This window comes from Strix aluco, chromosome 10 (assembly GCF_031877795.1).
Source record: "Strix aluco isolate bStrAlu1 chromosome 10, bStrAlu1.hap1, whole genome shotgun sequence".
NCBI lineage: Eukaryota > Metazoa > Chordata > Aves > Strigiformes > Strigidae > Strix > Strix aluco.
Window position 1 is genome coordinate 9,141,057 of NC_133940.1, and position 18,595 is coordinate 9,159,651.

At 48.1% G+C, this 18,595-nt stretch overlaps 1 protein-coding gene across 1 annotated transcript in view; it reads right to left on the reverse strand.

Moving 5' to 3' along the window:
• RNF128 (ring finger protein 128) overlaps positions 1 to 8,584 on the reverse strand; it is a 28,926-nt gene extending 20,342 nt beyond the window's left edge. Inside the window, exon 1 of the mRNA XM_074835172.1 lies at positions 8,130 to 8,584. Coding sequence (XP_074691273.1) covers positions 8,130 to 8,577 — 448 coding nt within the window. The 5' untranslated portion in view covers positions 8,578 to 8,584. The remainder of the gene's footprint in view (positions 1 to 8,129) is intronic.
• Between the last annotated feature and the right edge of the window lie 10,011 nt (positions 8,585 to 18,595).

Sequence of the window (18,595 nt, forward strand, 5' to 3'; positions counted from 1 at the left end):
TAAGGGGGAAAAAAAAAAAAAAAAAAAGATATAAACATGCCAAGTAGGCAAGTTATTTCAGAACAAGGGAAAAGCTAGCATGCCACACACAACCTCCAACACTTCAGATTCCATAATTTTTTTCACCCTTTCTGAAAGTCCACAGTTTCGCATCATCTTTAAGCAGAGTGAAATTCTATCAGTATTATTTCACTTTGTCCAGAGAGCGCCTTGTGCAACCAACACATCTGCCCCGGCACAGCCACCGCTTCCTCTCCCCGGGAACCAGCACAGCTCACCCCACCTAACGCTTCACTCAGGTATACCCACAAACAGTCCTTGGTCTTGGGGGTATCAGCAATCCCTTTCAACAATATTTTACCCTAATATCCAACCAACACTAAATTTTCCTTAGGACTCAACTGGGTTTTTAATATTGAAGAGAAACAGTTTCACAGGATTCACTGGAAGGGAAAGGAAAGGTAACTCTATCTGAAAGTTAAACATTATCTTTCCCTGTGTAGAAAGGGGTTTTCTGACAGGCTAGCCATGGCTGGCTCATTGGAAGTTGTTTAATATTGCAGTGGCAGAGTGAGTCCAGATAAACAAAGAATTTGTTTTCATTGAAAAAAAAGGATCACCATTTTTTGTTTTACAAAGGAATTAAACAGCAATCCAGCAGACAACCAATGAACTGTTTTCTCTGAATGTTTTAAGACAACTGAGAAATGAAGGATGCAAATGTTAACAGATTAAAGGCTGCAGCCATTCTGCTACTCAGCTAAGTTCTGCCAGAGAACTACTACAGGATGAAGGATTTTATTTTTAAAGTGCTTGCATGATCTTGCAGAGAAGCCTTCAGAGAATGCAGTCATACAAGAACTGTTCAAAGTGCCACAGCAATAACCCATCACATCCCCTTTCTGCAGCTATAGAAAGCTCCAGCTGACCACCATGTAAGCCACACGCTCAGAAAAAGCGGAATGGAAGAAATTACTTTTGATTTTGATTGCTTCACATACAAAGGGAGCAGCAAAAGCAGACTTCAGAGTTTGAATTCTAAAGGAAAGGATAGGCTCTCCTTAACCACAGCAGAATCACTACCTGAAGACTCTTTAGGGAGATGAAATACAAACCCTGGCCTTGGTCAGATGGTGGCTGGATCTTTTCTTTTATCTACATGATACAGTGCTTGCAGCACAGAAGATCAGCACTAGCTGTGCCTTCAGCCTTAGCCAAAGGAAAGAGCAGCACTCCCCTGGCATCCCTCCAACATCAGCAAAAAGGCATTAGGAGATCAAGCCATCTCCTGTACTTTAACATGAAAGACACTGTCAGTTGACTCTCCAACAATTTCCTACCAGATTAGCACACCTGGCTCTTCAGGCACGTAAGAAGAATATTTGATATACTGTCTTTCAGCTTTAAAAAAGAAAACGTAAGACATAACACTTTGAGTACTGCTTATCTGATCTTATTGAAATAGATAGAAATAGGGGATTTTTGGTGGTTATCAAACAGGCTGGTGCAAGTTTACTGTTATCTGTTACAGTAGAAGGGAAGATAAAACTAACAGCACACACAGACTGAGCTGATATTACGGACATGATGCAATTCATCTCGACTGAAGGGCCAGCACTGCACACAAAAGCCATTGTGTCGAGGCACCATACCACCCTAGGGACACAAGGGCTGTACACGCAAGGGCTACGCGCGGCCTCGGAGCTGTGCTATGAAACCAGATGCCTGCACGCTAGATCTGCTCTCATCAATGGTACAATGTTGACAAAAACGTAACGATTGCTCTCATCCACATGCACAAGGCCAAGTCTTATCAGGAATGCAGATCTGACCGAGCAGCGCCTATCCTGGCACTCACCCTCCAGCGCAGACACTGTCAGAGGAAACGTCATCCTCATCCTCGTGCCTTTATTGCCCTGCGATAAGCTCTCCCCTTTGCAAGAGGGGAGGGTGGCTGAACTCATAGTTCCAGGAGCAATTTAAGCCTGGATGAACTGACACATAGGTAGGCTTGTCCCTCCCCGTTCTTCTGCTCTGCGTGCTCTCCACCCCAAACATTACCTGGCATCAAGATAAAAGAATCGCTCACTTCCAGGCTACCTTGCAGTTATTTAAAGCAACAGCTCCTTATGACCCCAGCCTTCCCATTGAACTGTCTTGCTCACACTACCACCTAAGCTTAATGAAATCTACTTTCAGCTTGCTTTACTTGGCAGCTGGCACTATGCCAGATCTCTTCCTTTTCAACATACAAGTCTTTCAAGAGTACAAAGGTAAACATTCAACAGCAAGACACTTGAAAAAGTTGCAAAAATTGGCAGGAGTACTCTGGAGAAGGAAGCAACAGCCAGAGCTTTAAAAAGAAAATTAAAAAAAAAAAAAAAAAGGAGGGGGGGAGAAGGACCGTCACAAAGAAATTTAGAGCGCCTTAGAAGATCTTCATCATGGTGAGGACAGAAGAGATGGAAGAAAAGCAGCCCCCTGCTAACTGGTGGTTGTGCTGCACAAAGGAAACGCCTGTTTTGGAGAATTCATGCCCACAGCAGTCTTTGCCTGGAAACACATCCCACCATATGCTCCTCCCCAACACTGCATCTCTTAATGGGACTACACTGCTTGGGAACTACCACCCGTGTTTGTTTAGGGAGACTCTTTGGTGAGGTTGGCCTCCAGACCAGTCACCCAACAGTTACTGTGGATAAGGAAGATTTCCACACTAGGAAGCGTGGGGAAGCTTTTACCAAACAGGCTGGGTGTCTAAGGAGCACATCAAGACCAAACGTAGTTTTACATGACATGAGTTTCCATGGGCCCCCAGGGGATACTGGAGGTGGAAACCAACCTGCATTCTATTTAGTTTAAATAGTGTTAAGAGTTATTATTTGCCAAGTGAATCCAACAATTACCAGCCTTCCCCCCCCCCCAAGCCTTTAAGACTTATGTAAATGCTGCCAGGCCCTAAATCTTAGAACCTTTAGAACATGAAATCATCCTTTAAAACAGCAGCCAAGACAGTACGCTTAAGGGCACTGAGATGAATGAGCTCTGTAGGACAGCTCTCTTTACACGCTGTATGGTCAATGGCACTTGCAAGAGTAAAGTATCATCTTTCAATCTAGCAAACAGCATCTAAAATCGTCTGAAGAAACAGCAACCAATATTCCCTCATGAAAACTCTTCGGTGAATTTACTCAACAGCTCTCAGCAGCTTTGATTTAGTGAATGCTTTGCTCACCCTCTTCAGACAAGATTGAGCTCACAGCTAATATCCCTTGCTCTCAACATACCGGTAACAGCTAAGTGCCCACTGGAAACAAGTAAGTTTGAAAAAGCTAATGATAAAATAATGCAAGTCAGCACGGTGTAAACCAGAAGGCATCTGTCTGCAGAAAGACGACAGGTCACGTTTGATACAGTGAGGAACAGTGCTGAGCCTGACCGCTGTTTGCTCACTGACACGTTCAAGACTGGAGGCAAACAAGCACCGTCATTGTTTTAGGGCCATATGTCACACAAGGAAGCCTCTGCTACCACAGCTGTCACTCAGGATTTTAATTCATCCTTTCACATTTCAGCAGCGCAGTAAACCCAAAGAGCAAGGGCATGTCACAGACTGTTCCAAGGGCTGGTGCCTACCCTGCAGTTTTCCATGGCCCAGAGGTACCTAAATGAGACCAAAAGGAGCAAGGGCAGGGATCAGCAGCTGTCAGTAGCACTGATCAGCCTATGCTGCCTCTCAGTGCCTCTCACGCTTGCTCACACACCTCTGTGCTGTGGGCAACCCCAGGTCACTATAGCACCCCCCCATACCCTGCAGGTGGGAGATCAGGGTCATCAGCCAGACTCTGAGTACCACAGTCAGTCACCCAAATGCCACTAGAGCTGTGACATAAGTTTACTGTAAACCAGGAAGCCAGGATAACTGAATTGAACACATAAAGACAAAATTGCAGCACATACGCATCAAATAGCTGTTCTCAGATCCAAAGAGCTACCAACTCCAGGCAGTACAGACTGCAAATATGATCCCAGGCACAGCAGGTCCATTCAAGTTCCTTCTCAATAAGGACCTGTTGGTAGGAAGGACTAAATAACCTGCAGAGGCTCACCCGGCCAGGGAACACCAGAGAGCCAGTGTCATTAATTAGACCTTGCATCCTGATTCCTCACCTCGATGTGCTCAGCGCAAGTCTTCACTCACCGCAAAGGAGACGTGCACTATTTGTTTACACAACATTTACAAAGCCTCAGCACAGCCCGCCTTGGGATTACTATTCTGTCTCAGTCTCTAACAGGAACAGTTTTACAGGTCACATCAGCCTTTTAATATCACGGGAAAGTTTTAGCTTGTTTCTAAAGATCATGCCCCACACAAAGTTGGAGCAGAGCACAATTATACACTTTTGCCATACACCATTTCCTCTAAGCATATGGAGATTAGCCTTCACCTCAGTGAAATTCCTGCAGAACGAGTTGAGTGGCAGTGCTACATATTTAACCTTTCCTTCCCCTTTCACCCATTGATGCAAGTTTACACTTGAACCCCATCTTCTTAGCCTGAGACACGCTGTTACTGTTTTAGCCAGAATTATTTAGCCGTGTTCCCACAGAATAAGCCCTCTGCAGATCAGGTGATGTGCTTCTCAAGACTAGAGTTACACACCAAGAGAGAAACCAAAGAAAATTATCACAATGGCTTTCTGACCTGCAAAGAATCCTTCTTTACAAGCTGCAGCAAAATACATAACACCGAAAAACACTTTCCATGGTTACCACCATACCCTGACACCAAAGCCACCTAACAGCCTGGTTCTATCTTAAGTCAAGGTCCACCTTTAAAACAAACCAACTCATCGTGCACTTTTTCCCCACATGCTGCTGTTTTTCTCCAATCAAATGTCTTTTTCAGAAGGTCAATATAGATTACAGAGAGGTGCAATTATAAGCACACAGAACTGTACTTTGAAACCCTGCTCAGCCTGCCACAGAGCGGTACCATCTTCTTAAAATGAGCACAATTAAAACTCAAGTTTGCTAATTGATACGGTTTTGTGCTTATACAAGTACAAAGTAAATATTACTTTGGACTCCATTAAATCCTTGACATTCTATGTGTTAGAAAGGATTAGGCAGGATTTGATCATATCTGATTTGGCTATTTATTGCCTTCTGTTGTTTTCATCGCCAGGGTGGTTTAGTTTTTGGTCTTTTTTAAAAAAAAGTTGGCACACCAAAAAGTTTCCACACAGTACACTGATACAAGCAATAAAGAATTCATCAGACTAAACATGATGATTATAAGAAAAGAACTCTCTGGAAGCTGGATGACTAGGACAAACAGTGCTGTCAGATACAGGCACATTTAACTCTCTAAACAAGGAAGTTGCTTCAAAAGCCAAGCTTACCAATCCCCAAAAGGCACACTACTATACTTTTAGAAAAGCTTCTGTTAATTACTTTGTGTTCTGTTGCTAACGAAGATCTGCAAAGAAAAGAATGTTGTGCCATACATTTTATCAAAGCCCACCCACGAGCATCTTCCTTCTCCGCCAGGCAGATGACAACTCCCGTGCCCCACCGCAGCGAGGGGAGCCCTGGGCTCGGCTGCAGCCTGGGCAGGAGATGCTAGCCCAGGCATGTCGGGAGATGGGAAAGCCCTGAGGCTTAGCTCGCCCTTGCCCCAGCAAAGCCACCTCCTATTACATCCCCCTGCCTCAGCTTGGAGGAAGTGCTCAGCCTTGTCTGGTTTCACTTGACAGCATATGATGGCCCAGTTAAAGCAGAAATGAAGCCAATTAGGAAACCCTGACCGGGAAGTCACCATTAGCACAGCTACGGCTGTTACAGCAGTGGCAGGGGTCACAGTTGCACAAAAAACGTTCTGTAATGAGCAGGGCTACCTTCACCACTGCCTCCAGAAGAGCTGGAGCATCCAGTGCCACCACTGGAGGCCAGAAGAGGAGACCCATACCAAACCACAGTTCAGCAAGGGCCAATATGACCAGTTCTTAACTCTTAAATTTGAGCTCAGCCTACAGCACTACACCAGCATTATACAAGGAATATCCTGCACTTGGCAAAATGAATGAGGCTGATTACTTGTAGCTTGCTTCCTCTTGGCCATGCTGTGTTGAAATCCAGCAACGTTTGTGAAGTTTGACTGGCGAGCGTTGGCTCCCAGCAGGGGCACAGGGCAGGGGTGGCCCCGGCGCAGCGTGCCACCAGAGCACCCTGAGCAGAAGGATGAGCACCGCTGTGGGAAGAGGCGAGAACAGGGACTCGCAGATGACCGCAACAATAGAAAAAGGACACTCGGGTCCAGAGAGGAAGAAAAGGGAGGGTGGAATGGAAGAGAAAGTGAGGGACTAAAACAAGGACATGGAATAAAGCAACAGCGGCAACAAGCTTGGCCCGGTAATTGTGCTACAACATGGCAAGGAGTCATCACGCAGCTGAAATAAGCCGTTTGACAGAAACCGTCTTCTCCAAGAAGCCTTGTCCTGTTTGTCTACAGTTCAGCTGGGAAGTTTCAACATGCCCTCGAGCCTGTAACCCATCATGCAGGATAATCAGGACAGCTAGAGCCACTCTGACATAAACCCCTTAGCAGGAAGCTTAAGGACAGCATGGGAAAGGGGGGAGCTCCTCTTGGGGCAGGCCCTGCAGAGAGCAGATGGCTCATTTCAAGAGACGGCTGCTAGCAAGATTAAGATGGTGTAGGTCTCCCAGTAACCAGGATGGAGGAGGGGGCACATACACCTTCCCCTCAAGAACAGGTTCAGCAGTGCCAAAGGAGCTCCTCGGAGAGCTGCAGGATGAGGCAGGCACACAGTGAGCAGGGCTGCGGGCAGGGATGTTACTGCCAGTTCAGCAGGAGGAACTCACCCAGCGATAGCCAGATCTCAGTAGCCTCTGCCAGCAGATGAGTTGATTACATAAGAAAGCTCTGCCTCAGAAAGGCCAGAGCCCATCCAGATGGTACATTTTAAATTCTTAAAGCAGAGTACAGGCAGTCATACAGCTCATTAAGATTGCACACAACAAACCTCCAGAGGCAGCTACTGTTCCCTTGTCTCACCAGAACGCTTACCTCCACCGCTAACAGACAGAAATCCTCTCCACCCCTTTTAAGAGAGGTGCTACAAGGATATAATTATTTTTCAACCCTGTCAAAGCTTTAAGACTTACTATTCATTTTCACTGTACTATTTCTCTCCAGAAGATGTGGCTCCCCAAAGCAGGGCCACTTTGCAGAATACCAGCACACCCGTGAGGTGTGTGTGCATCAGGACAGAGCCCCCCGAGCCAGCTCTCCCTGCCCCTCCACAGACTCGTGCTGTCACCAGAAGGCAGTTACACAGCTCTCAGCCCAGGGCGGTTTCTCAGGAAACACTAGCCTGAAATACAGCCAAATCTCATTCTTCATTTGAAAGATGGGCAGTTCAGAAAAAAAAAACCCAACAACGCTGCTGGCAAGTAAGAGGCTTTCTATAGCGAGAGAAGAGAGGCTCTGTCATCAGCCTCCGCAAAATAGAAATAACCTTTAAAGGGCTTTAGCTACTCGCATTGGAAGTGGCATTTTGCTGGTGAAAAGTTACCTGTGGAAGAGTCTCACGCTCTATTTCTGAGCTGGTTAGCGTGCAGGAGATGGGGATAAACTGTGTCTGAGTGTGGAAACCCAGCCTAATTCAGGGCCCAAATCTACTCCACAGACTTTAAAAACAGCCAGCATCCATCAACTCATGCCAGAAACCCACGGAAACCGGAGGCACCGTTCCCACCTTGGCCCCACGCACACCTGCGGCCAGTGCCCAGCCCACCCGGGCCAGCAAGCTCAGGCAGCCACCCGCTCGCCCTCAGCCCGCAAGAGCGGCCTCAGCTACCAGACATCGTTACTCATTAATCAGAGAATTCAACAACAGCAGCGCCTTGAACAGGACCGGCTAGTCCAGGCAGAAACTCTTCTTCTGCAGGAGACAGAACTGAATTCCGGTCTCTCACCGAGCATCCACGTTCAAGCGGAATCCGCGGGGGGTTAAACCCCCGACGCGCCCTGTCCCCGGCCCCGAGGGGAGGGCAGGGGCAGCTCCCGGCGCAGGGACCCCCCTCCCCTCCCCGCGGCCGCTCACCGTGGTGGGACATGGGCAGCACCTCGTTGCCGGTCCCGCGGTAGTTGTAGATGACGGCGGCGGCGGCGCCGCGCTCGGCGGCCAGACGGATCTTGTCGGCGAAGGAGCAGCCGCCGCCGCGCTGGATGAGGGCGAGCCAGCCCGGGGAGCCGCCGCCGGGCGGGGGGGCCCCGCTGAAGTTAGTGCGGGCGCTGCAGGCGTTGAAGGAGTCGCGGCCGTCGGGCAGCACCAGCACCCCCGCGGCCGCCTGCAGCGGCGAGTCCAGCCCGTACAGGCCGCTCTCGCTCGCCTCCCAGCCGCTCCGGTTGCGGTCCCCGCCGTCCTCCCACGACACGTTCACCCAGGCGGGCCACACCGCCGCCGCCACCCCCCCACCCCCGCGGGGACCCGGCGGCGGGGCGGCGCAGAGCAGGGCGGCCAGCGCCAGCACCGCGGCCCCCGACGACATCCCCGCACCGCACGGCCCGGCCCCGCCGCCGCCGCCGCCTAAAATCGCCGCGGCCCCGCCGCCGCCCACGGGGGGGAGGAGCGGGGCCGCCCCCGCCGCGGCACGCCCCCCCACCTCGCGGGAACCCCGCCGGGAGTCCCCGGCCCCGCCGCACCCCCGGCAGCCGGCGGCGGAACGGGGACCCCGCGGGGGGTGCCGAGCCTGCAGCCACGGGGGAAGGGCGGGGGGAGTTCACCGGGGGGGTCCCCTTCGCCGGGTCGCCTCCCAGGGCGATGGGTCGCCGCCCCAGGTCGCTCCCCGGGGGGGATGCGGTGGGTCGCCCACCCGGTTCACCGCTCAGAAGCGATGGTTCCTCCTGACATCACCTCTCAGGGGCGGTGGGTGACCCCCCCCATCCCCCCCCGGATCGCTCCCAGGAGGGGTGGGTCACCCCTCTCCATTTTCTCCCTGCACAGTGGGTGACCCCCCCCCAGTCTGCCTCCCCCCCCAGTCTGTCCCAGTGCCCGCAGCCGACAAAGCACCAGGGGGCCTGTGGGGACCCCCGGAGGGGCCACCCCGCGAAGGGGCCGACCCCCCAGCAGCCCCAAGCCCAGCAGCACCAGCACCCGGTGCCCAGCCGTGACCCAGCTCGCTTCACGCCGTTGAGTTAATATTTGCCGAACACTCAGCAACACGCGGTACCAGTCCCACCTGGACTCGGTTTATAGAGTACTGGGTTAGCTGTGTTAACTCACCGGCCGTTGTTCTCCAAGTCATTAGACATACACTATAAACCTGCCACTTCAACCAAAACCGCCCTTTTCTATTTATGTATCAGTCGTGTTTGCACAGTTAATTATTATTTGATCTATGTAACTTGCAATGAAAAGTCACATTTCTTCAGGGCTCTGCAGTTCCTTCTTGGACAGCCAGTCTGCACTCACAAGTCCCTTGCCCCGGCTCACGCACATTTTTGCCAGGTTGCCCCGCGTCAGGCAGGGCGGTCAGAGTGCTTGCAGAATCGCTGCAAACATGAGTGTGACATGCTGTAGAGCCCTGCCGGGGAATTGGAGGCAAGAAAGCAAGATAACGGGAGAAACAAGAACATTTCGAGCTCCTCTCCTCCACAGAGCCACTCTTCTGACTGAGAGGCCCCGCTCCTCCCAGCTGCTCTGCGGGGATTGCCCCCGGCACCAGGAGCCCCTCAAACACATCCCCAAACGGCCGCATGTCACTGTGCGCAGGCCGGGTCTCTGGATGGGAGCCCATCATTTAGAAAGGATTATTCCTGTGCAGTGTTTACATGGCACAAGATCAACTGCTGCCGATGCAGTCGCCAGCAAAATTAGCGTAAACACAGAGTTAAACCCTTTCTGATATGAGTCGGCACCGCTTAGTTTTTAACGCAGGCTTTTGGCTGATTCTGAATCCATGTGGCTGATAACTTAGCGTCAATCTCTGGTGCACGTTTTCCTCCGCTTCCACCCGTGCTACACAAGGAGTGTTGCGCAGTCAAACCCGACTCGGGTTTGAATGTCTACCTGAGAGCGGGGGCTTCGAAACCAACCCGCTCCGCCGGCGTCCACCCCTGCCAGCCCAGCATCTGCGGGCTGTGTAGCTCATAGCACAGGGAGATCAGCATTTGGGTTTGCTGCTGAAATAGCAGCGTGCAAAGCAGGTAATGAAGAGCAGATGTAGTGATTTGCTAAAGATCAATATTGCTAAACACACAAAGCTTACTAAGCGAGCCCTTTTGTCCTGACCTAAACAAACCTCTCGCTTTCTCATTCCACATCTAAGTAGGCAACTTCTTTCAGCAGTAACATCTCTAGCTGCAGTAAGAAGTGTATCTGTAGGCAATGAGAGAGACGTGGTTTTGTTTTGAAACCTGTTCCATGTAGGTGCAGGGAACAACTTAACAACACTGAAAATACAGTCGAGCTTTATGCAGCAGCCAGACTGCTCATCTTCAAATGCCTCCAAAACTTTGGGGTTGTTTTGCTCTGGCATCTTCACCAAGACAAAATTGCACCAAAGACCAAGATTGGAACCTCCTCGGGATACAAAACTTCATATAGCTCTGGGGTTTTGAGTATAAGGCTCAGCCTCAGTCTCTTACACTTCCACACATTCCAGTCTGTAACACGACCACAAGGAAGCGGCAGCCCCGGTGCAGATGCCGTGGCTGCGGGCGGGCGTTGCTGCCGGGGGGCAGACCCGCGGGGCACCGGCGGCTCTGCACTGGGGCACCGCTGCTCCTCAGCTCCAGCCTGGCTCTGGGTGGTCGGAACCAATGGCACTGCTCTTCAGCAACTGCTGGGAAACACGCACACGTGGCAAAACATCCACAACAAGTCTGTTAATCTTGCCAAAATGAACACAGAGCCTAAACCGAGCCTAAACTTGAACTTCTCACCATGCAGTTCGGAGAGAGATAACAAGAAACAAAACTGCTCTACATGTGATTGCGGACGTTTTGCTGCCATGGCATTATTTTGGTATCAAGTTTCTGACTCCTTGCTCAGCCAATGTTTCCACTTGCTTGAAAATAAGTAAGCAAACGGTGGGCACAAACAGAAAGCTTGTTCACTGGGGTTGAGGAATTCCCCAGGCTAGCATATCAAAGGAAATCAACTGTTTGTATCGAGGCAAAAAAGCAGATGTTTGTGCTGACAGCGGTCAGTCCCTCCGAGTAAACACTGGGAGACACCAGCCTTGCGTGGCTTGGCAGGGAAGCCACTCGCAGGAGGCCGATGGTCCCTGTGCCTCCCGGCAGGGTTAGCGGCTCCTCCGGGCCAGCACAACTGAGAGGAGCCAGATGAGGTGCCTGGGACAGTGTCAGGGTGCAGAGGGACACCCCAGCAGAGTTAAAAATCATATGTTTTAAAACCAGCATGCCAATTATACCTATTTTAAGCCGCATCTCTCACATTGAGAACTTTCTGGGCTCTCATTCATTATATCTTCTTCCAGAATGATAATCAAACAGATCTGCAGCCTTACTGAAGTGTATCCTTTACTCATGTTTGAAAAATAAGGTTTGTCTGATGCCTTTCAGCTCAGTTACTTATAATTCACAACAGAAAACGTGCATATCGCATAGCAATTGAAAATAGTCACCGATACCGGAAAGCTGGGAGGGACCAGGCAAGAGGAGGGCTGGTAAGGGGTTTTTGTGCTGGTTGGGTTTTTTTTCTTCCTTTACATAAAAAGCTGAGATTTTGTAGTTTGGACAAAGCACATTTTGGTTTGGAGAAAGAGGCCAGACATCATAGGGACTGTGACATATAGTACAATGTATTAACAAGCAGAGCAACTTACTTCTGCTACATTTGTTTGTGAGAGCTTTCTAAAAGTTCCTGAAATTAAAAGCACTATAGCCCACGATGACTACGGATGTGAGAATGGTAGGGTAAGCAGCATTAATGGGCTCCCACAAAATCAGAAGCAGAATTACATCTAAAATAGGTACAGCATGAAGGAATTTCTGGCACAGATCTGATTTTTTTAACCATAAAATATTATTATTTAAAAACCTATGCTGTATAATTTTGCTTTTCATTTTTTCCCCATGGCTACTGGTGGAGGCTCTGAGAAGCTCAGAAAGTAGGGCATGACTTTCAGATAAACAAAGTGAAATCCTGGGAACACTGTCACTGCCTTCTACAGGGTTGGACCCTATCATTATCTAGTGCTTTATCTTATTTGAATAAATATTTAAACATCTCTTTTCAAGATTAAAAAAAAGTGTATGCTAAATATTGCTTTTTAATGTCAAGCCAGATCACTCAGAGCATCTTGCTGATGAGAGACCTGTACGTTCATGTCCTTCAAAACTGCATTTGCTTCTTGTTCAAGTACCCAGCTCTGGATCCTCGTCTCTGGTGGAAAGCTCACGTGGACACAAGAAATCTCTGTTAGGGCAGAGCATTACAGGAGCCAGCACTGAGGCCTCCAAGCACTGCATATAGATCTGAACTGAGTCTCTGGGTCTCCTCCACTGAACAATGAAGTGGAAAGGAGAAGCACTTATAAAAATGGAAAAAGCAATCTAAAGGAGTGCCCTGAAATGAAGCCCAGGACTGAATGTCATGGGACAAAAAAATCCATGAACAAACGTAACCCTAAATCACAAGTTAAAGAGAACAGATGTTGCATTTCCTTAGCCAAAACCAGCTCATGTCCATGACCAGCAAAGGAAGGGCCTTGGGCAGGTGGCTTGCTCCAGAGCAGGCAGCAGTGTGGGCTAAAGCATCCTAAGTTTTTAAGCTATCTGGAAAAAAAATTAAGGTATGAGAATGGAGCTCGTGGTCCTTTGCTGCTTTACAAAGAGGACAGGCTCAGGCTGGAGGAGGTGTAGAGGCCAGAAACCCCCCCACCTCCTAAGCCTGCGGGGCTTAAGACCTTCCAGAAGTGTCTGAGGTGATCCTTCTGACTAGATGCAGAAGACACATGGAGGTTGCCAGTTCCAGCTAAGTTTCGTTATGAATCTGGGAGCTTGTCTGGCTCTAAAACAACTCGGAAACTCCAGCCTAAAACTCTCTGTTTGCTGGTCACGGAAACAAAAGTGCGTCAGATTGCCCTGTGTGCTGGCACCAAACGATTTCCCTTGACTAGCCAGATGTGCGCAAGAGTCCCTGGTGCCAGGAAAGCAAACATTGTTCCTCCGTATTCTGGCACAGTGGGAGCAATTGTTGTGGCAGCTCTACATGTGCCCTCTACCACCCCAGAAAACGTGGGTGAAACACTGTCAGCAGAGGCAGAAGGTACAAAAGGGATGGATGCTCATACACTGACCAAAGGTCACATGCACTCTTCCTCCCATCAAAGACACTTGCAATTTCATGAAACTATGTTTTCCATCTTCCATTTCAAATGAAGCTGGTTGATAAATAGAATAAGCAGTATCTAGGAGATGCAAGCATATTAAAGTGAAGATGAAAGCATTCTCCACAGGTGACTACAAGGAGCCTTGAGCAAAAGAAGCATCTGCAATTCCTCTGAAAAACTAAAACAAACAAAAAACCCCATACAAGGCCAGAACTTGCCAGACAACACGTACTTTTGGTCTCTTTTGGTTTCACATGTTGCTGAAGCATGATGCTACTTAGGCCTGTTGTTTCAGTGGTGGTCTTTATTCAGTGACAATGGAGTTTCCAAGCAGGGGACTGAATCAGTGGTTTCCTTCCCCTGCAGTGCATTGGGCAATCTCCATTTCAGCCTGGGGAATGAGATTTTCCATATAATGCATGTAATGCAGTTGATCAACTGAGGAGCATCAGGTGACTGGAAGTCTGAACACACCCTCAAGAGCAGAACATATTGACACTCGGCCCTTTGAGGAAGAAATGAGTTCAAGTCAAAACGTTTGCCCTTTCTGGGTTGGTTTGTGCATACGCACAAACTATGGGGCCACAGGTCGCAGTTACTTGCAGAAATCAGTAGCACATCCCTGAGGAGCTTTGTCATCCAAGATACAAGTATGCTTAGTTTCCGTTCTATCTCCATCAAATCTGCACAGGCCCATGCGAGAAGCCCTCACTACGTTCAACAGGGAAAGCTTAGCAGTGACTCCAGCTGTTAAAAGGGTTTCCATGACCACAAGCTGAAGGCAGGAATGATCCGAATAGGGACTTTTAAGATCACACAAATGTAAAAGTTCAGCTTTTACAGCATAATTAGGACATCAGCATGAGGACGTAAGTTGTGACAAACTTCAGTGGCCCCAGTAATATCAGGGGTAACTTTGCCAACGGCCTCAACAGGCCACAGACTTGCCAGGCTCTGTCCATCTTTCCTTCCACCCCCAAGAGCTGCTGACAAGCTGCAGGAGGCACCTGCAACCCCAGTGGGGACAGAACCCCAGGAAGGGGCCTGGCAGGAGGAAACAAGCATTAGAGCAAAGCATCCAAATGGAAAAACCAGGAAGGAGAAAATCCTCTCTGGGAAGGTGTGTGAGATTTAGGGTTTCAGCGCTTGGACCCAGCTGGCAGCTGAGGGGGTTACAGGATTGCCCGAGCTCCCCGAGGGCCACCCAGCGCCGGGCAGCCGTCAGGGCTCACAGCCAGGAGCAGTCAGCACTCACTCCCTCTCCGAGAGGGCTGTGAAACTGTCAAAACCAACGATCAGCTCTAGACTAAACGATTTGTTTTAGGACATACTTTTTTTCTAAGATTTATTTTTGGCACATGACTTCAGAGTATGACAGCCCTGCACTGCAAAGCCTGGAGCTAGAGGCGGTGCTCGTCCCTACCCAAGAGGACAGAGACCTGGCACGGTGGCTTAGGCTCAGCAGTGCTTTCCAGTGTATGCTTCTTCCAACATCTCCCCCTCCCTGAGACAGAAGAAATTGTAAACCACAGATGGTATTTCCTCTGCGCCTTTTGCACCTTTGCTCAATTGATGCAAAGATGCTCACGGCCACAGCTTGGGAGAGCACTGGGGAGAGGGCAGCCCACTGCCCGCAAGCACTTCTCCAAGCGTGAAATGGACTCCATTCATAGCAAATAATTATATTTATAGATCCCATCGATTTACGTACAAATAAGATTTGTATTTCAGGTTTTGTTCATCAACATTTTCGCTCTTCAGGGGGATGCACATGGTAATGCACTTTGATGCAGGTGATCCTTTTATGGCTCCCCAACCCATCTGGAAAACTGCATAGAAAGCAGCAGTAGATTTTTACTGAAAACAGCGACTACTGCAAGCAAATTGATGGCCCGTGTTAAAATATCTTCTAAATAACTTCTAAAATAACTACTTTACAATATTTAGGATTAATTTCTGAGTTAATAATAAACGCATCTCTAAAAAAGGTGGCATAGCTGATTGCACACTTGCTGACCCAAAATTTCCATGTGCAACTGGCACACTCTAGAGTCCACTGAAATCAAAGGAAACACTTCCACTATTTTTTTTTTTTCTGTTAAAGACCCTGTATAAATCCTTAGTTAGAAAGCCAGCTGGACTAGGAGGTATGTAGACAGGACAGTAAATTACAGTAAGAATTTTAAAAGAAACAAAAGGCTGATTCTGAAAGAGACTTAGTGGAATTTGGGTCCAGAAAGTATTCTGAAAACCTCTGATCAGTTGCTGCTTAGATCACCTCCAAAATCTGAAGTTGGCTCATTTTTGGTTTGGTTTTCAAAGGAAACAAGTTATGCAATCATATAGTTTTCCTTTCTGTCCTCATCCCTCCTCCTTCCTCATCCCCTCCCCGCAGATAACTTTCCTCTTGCCTACGCTAATGATCAAACTCATCTGAAAGCTTGGAAAATTCAAAGAGAAGTTTCCCACAAGTTTTTTAACATCAGCAGCTGGTTAGAGGACAGAAACCCCTGTCAGTTCCTGCAGGTCCCTCAGGAGAGGCAGAAACCTGAGGTTCAGCAGCCATGTGCTGTCTTTGGGCTGCTGGCTCCTGATGGCCTCTGCCCAGGGAGGGGCCCACCTGGAAGAAACTGGGATTTATTAGTTCAAGGAACAAGGAAGCAAAAGGCCTCTTGAGCTTGTGGTGGGAACAGAGGTGAAATCATAGGGACAGGAAGGGGGGAAAAGAGGAAAACGTTAACCGTGTGGAGTCACAACTTCATGCGGTCACAACTTCACTTCCAACACAACTTCAACTGCAGTGGCATGACTGGTAAAAGAGGTTACATTGATAAGCTGTGCATGTTCTATAATGTATTACATGCTTGTAATTAGAAGCCAGATTGATTGACTTGATTAGATGCAAATATTTCTTTTGCTCTTTGTTTCCAGCAGGTTAAACAGAGGATGCCACCTTTCTCTTTTTGGGGAAAATGGAAAATTAGCCAGCAGGTTGGCTGCTTTTTCCAATTCTGGCAGTTAAAGTTTTGCAAAGCCTCTCCTGAGCTTTGCTAACCGAGGAAGCTCATGAGAGAGCCATGCTGCGATCTCAGGACAAACCTTCTGCTGGTTTTCCACAGAAGCAGAATCTGGGCTCCCCGTATATGTTCACCACCAAGTTTATGGATGAACAAGTGGGCCACAGTATGCAGTCACCTGAGATAAACCCAGCGCTCATCACATTGATTACCTTGGAAGCTAGAGAAACAGTACTAAATGTCAGTGTGGTGAGGCTTTGCCGGCTCCATGTTCTGGGGGCTCTGGAAAGTCCCAGACCTGAACACAGGTCTGGCAGCCTGCACTCTGGAGAGCTCAGCACAGCCCACAGGGATTTTTATAGCTGCTCGGGAGCCTTTCTGGAAGGCAAAGGCTGTCTGCTCTGGAGATTGGACAGTCCAACCCATCTCTGAGCCGTGTTTGGTCGCGTTTTGAGTATCTCCAAGGATGGAGACTGCACAGCCTCTCTGGGCAACCTGCCACACTGTTCACCCACCCTCACAGTGAAGTTTTTTCTTATGTAATTTCTTGTTTGTACCCATTGACTCTATTTCTTTCACTGGGCACCACTGAGAGGAGTCTGGCTCCATCATATTTACTCTCCCTGGCCCCATCAGGAATTTGTACACATGGATGAGAACCCCTCAAGCCTTCTCCAGACCGACCCGCCCCAGCTCTCCCAGCCTCTCCTTGCAGTGACAAGGGCTGTGGGCTTTGCCCCTCCTGCTGCTGCCCTCCCCACCTCCACACCTCTCACTGCATCACAGGCGTGAAGCCTCTGAGACAATTTTCTCGGACAATAAGTGGAGGAATTTAGTCTACGCTATCAGAACACTGACTTCACGCGGGCATCAGGACTGCTGTTAGCAGAGCCACTTACTTCACAAGGAATAAACAAAAAGGGAAGTTCATGGCATCTGCTTTGCATCAACATTCTTGGAAGTTCATTTGTTTTCAAGTGCAGGTCCTACAGGCTGTTCAAAGCTAGGACAGAGAGCCTGGCTTTTACTACAGTAAACAGAGGAGATGACTCAAAATGTGCTGTAAAACAAATTACTCTGAAGATCAAATAAGCAACGATATTTTAGAGATTTCAGATGGGGAATCTGAGCAAGTTTTTATACCAGCTTTCAAAACAAAAGATAAAACCAAACTCCATTGTCAGGCATTTGTCCCATAGGTTTATAATAGGTATTGCACCAACAGCTGATAAGATTCTATCTCAAAATACTTCAGAGATAACAAAAGTTAGACTTTGAGGCTACAGAATATCCTGGAAACAAGTTGGAAGGAAATGCAGATCCACAACAATTTTTTTCAGTTATTGTCAGGATTGCCAATTATTTCTATTGTACAGATAAACTAAGATAGCTGCTTGCTCCTGTTGTGCAACAGTTCTGCCAGGATACTGTTCTTCATGAGTCTCGGAAGGTTTCACCAGGAAGAGAGTTCCCTTTCACTTAGTAAATCCCTTGGAGAAAACCTTTCAGAACACACTTAATATTTTAACTTAGCTGCTATATTGGACTCATATCTAAACGGCAGCATTAATGGTGGTTTATTTTTTTTAAATGCTCCTATCTCCAGTCTCCTATTTTCTCTTGTAAACAAACTGGAAATAAGGAAAAAAAAATAAATCACAGTGACCACAGGATAGAGCCCTCCGCCGGCCCGTGCCAGCCCTGCTCACAAAGCATGGGCCCAAACCAGCTACTTCGTGACTTTGCAGACCACCATTACTCTGCTACCATCTGTGGTCTGGTATTTGTTACTTAAAAAGGAGCCCCAAAATACCTTGTTTAAATCTGGCTATGTTTCAAAAACTTGATAATTCCTGAAATTTCCATTTAAGTTTCGAGGAGAGGTGCTGGAAAAATGTTATTACAGATGCATATTCCATTTCCTTTCCGGAGAAAATCAAGTGCTGGAACTACTAAAAAGAGACATTTTTCTTCAAGCAAAAGCTTAGTCTCTGTGCCATTGGATCAATCTAACCATGCAAATAAGACACAAACACCTACAGAAAATCTTTCAGATTAAAGTAGAGCATTTTCCCACCAGTGATTTGTGTAATCGGAGAGGAATGGGAAAGTTGTTACTAGTACATCTTGACCTCCAAAATTTTCCACAGTAAAAGCTATTAATGTATCAGTTTTATCTTGTGTGTGTGTGT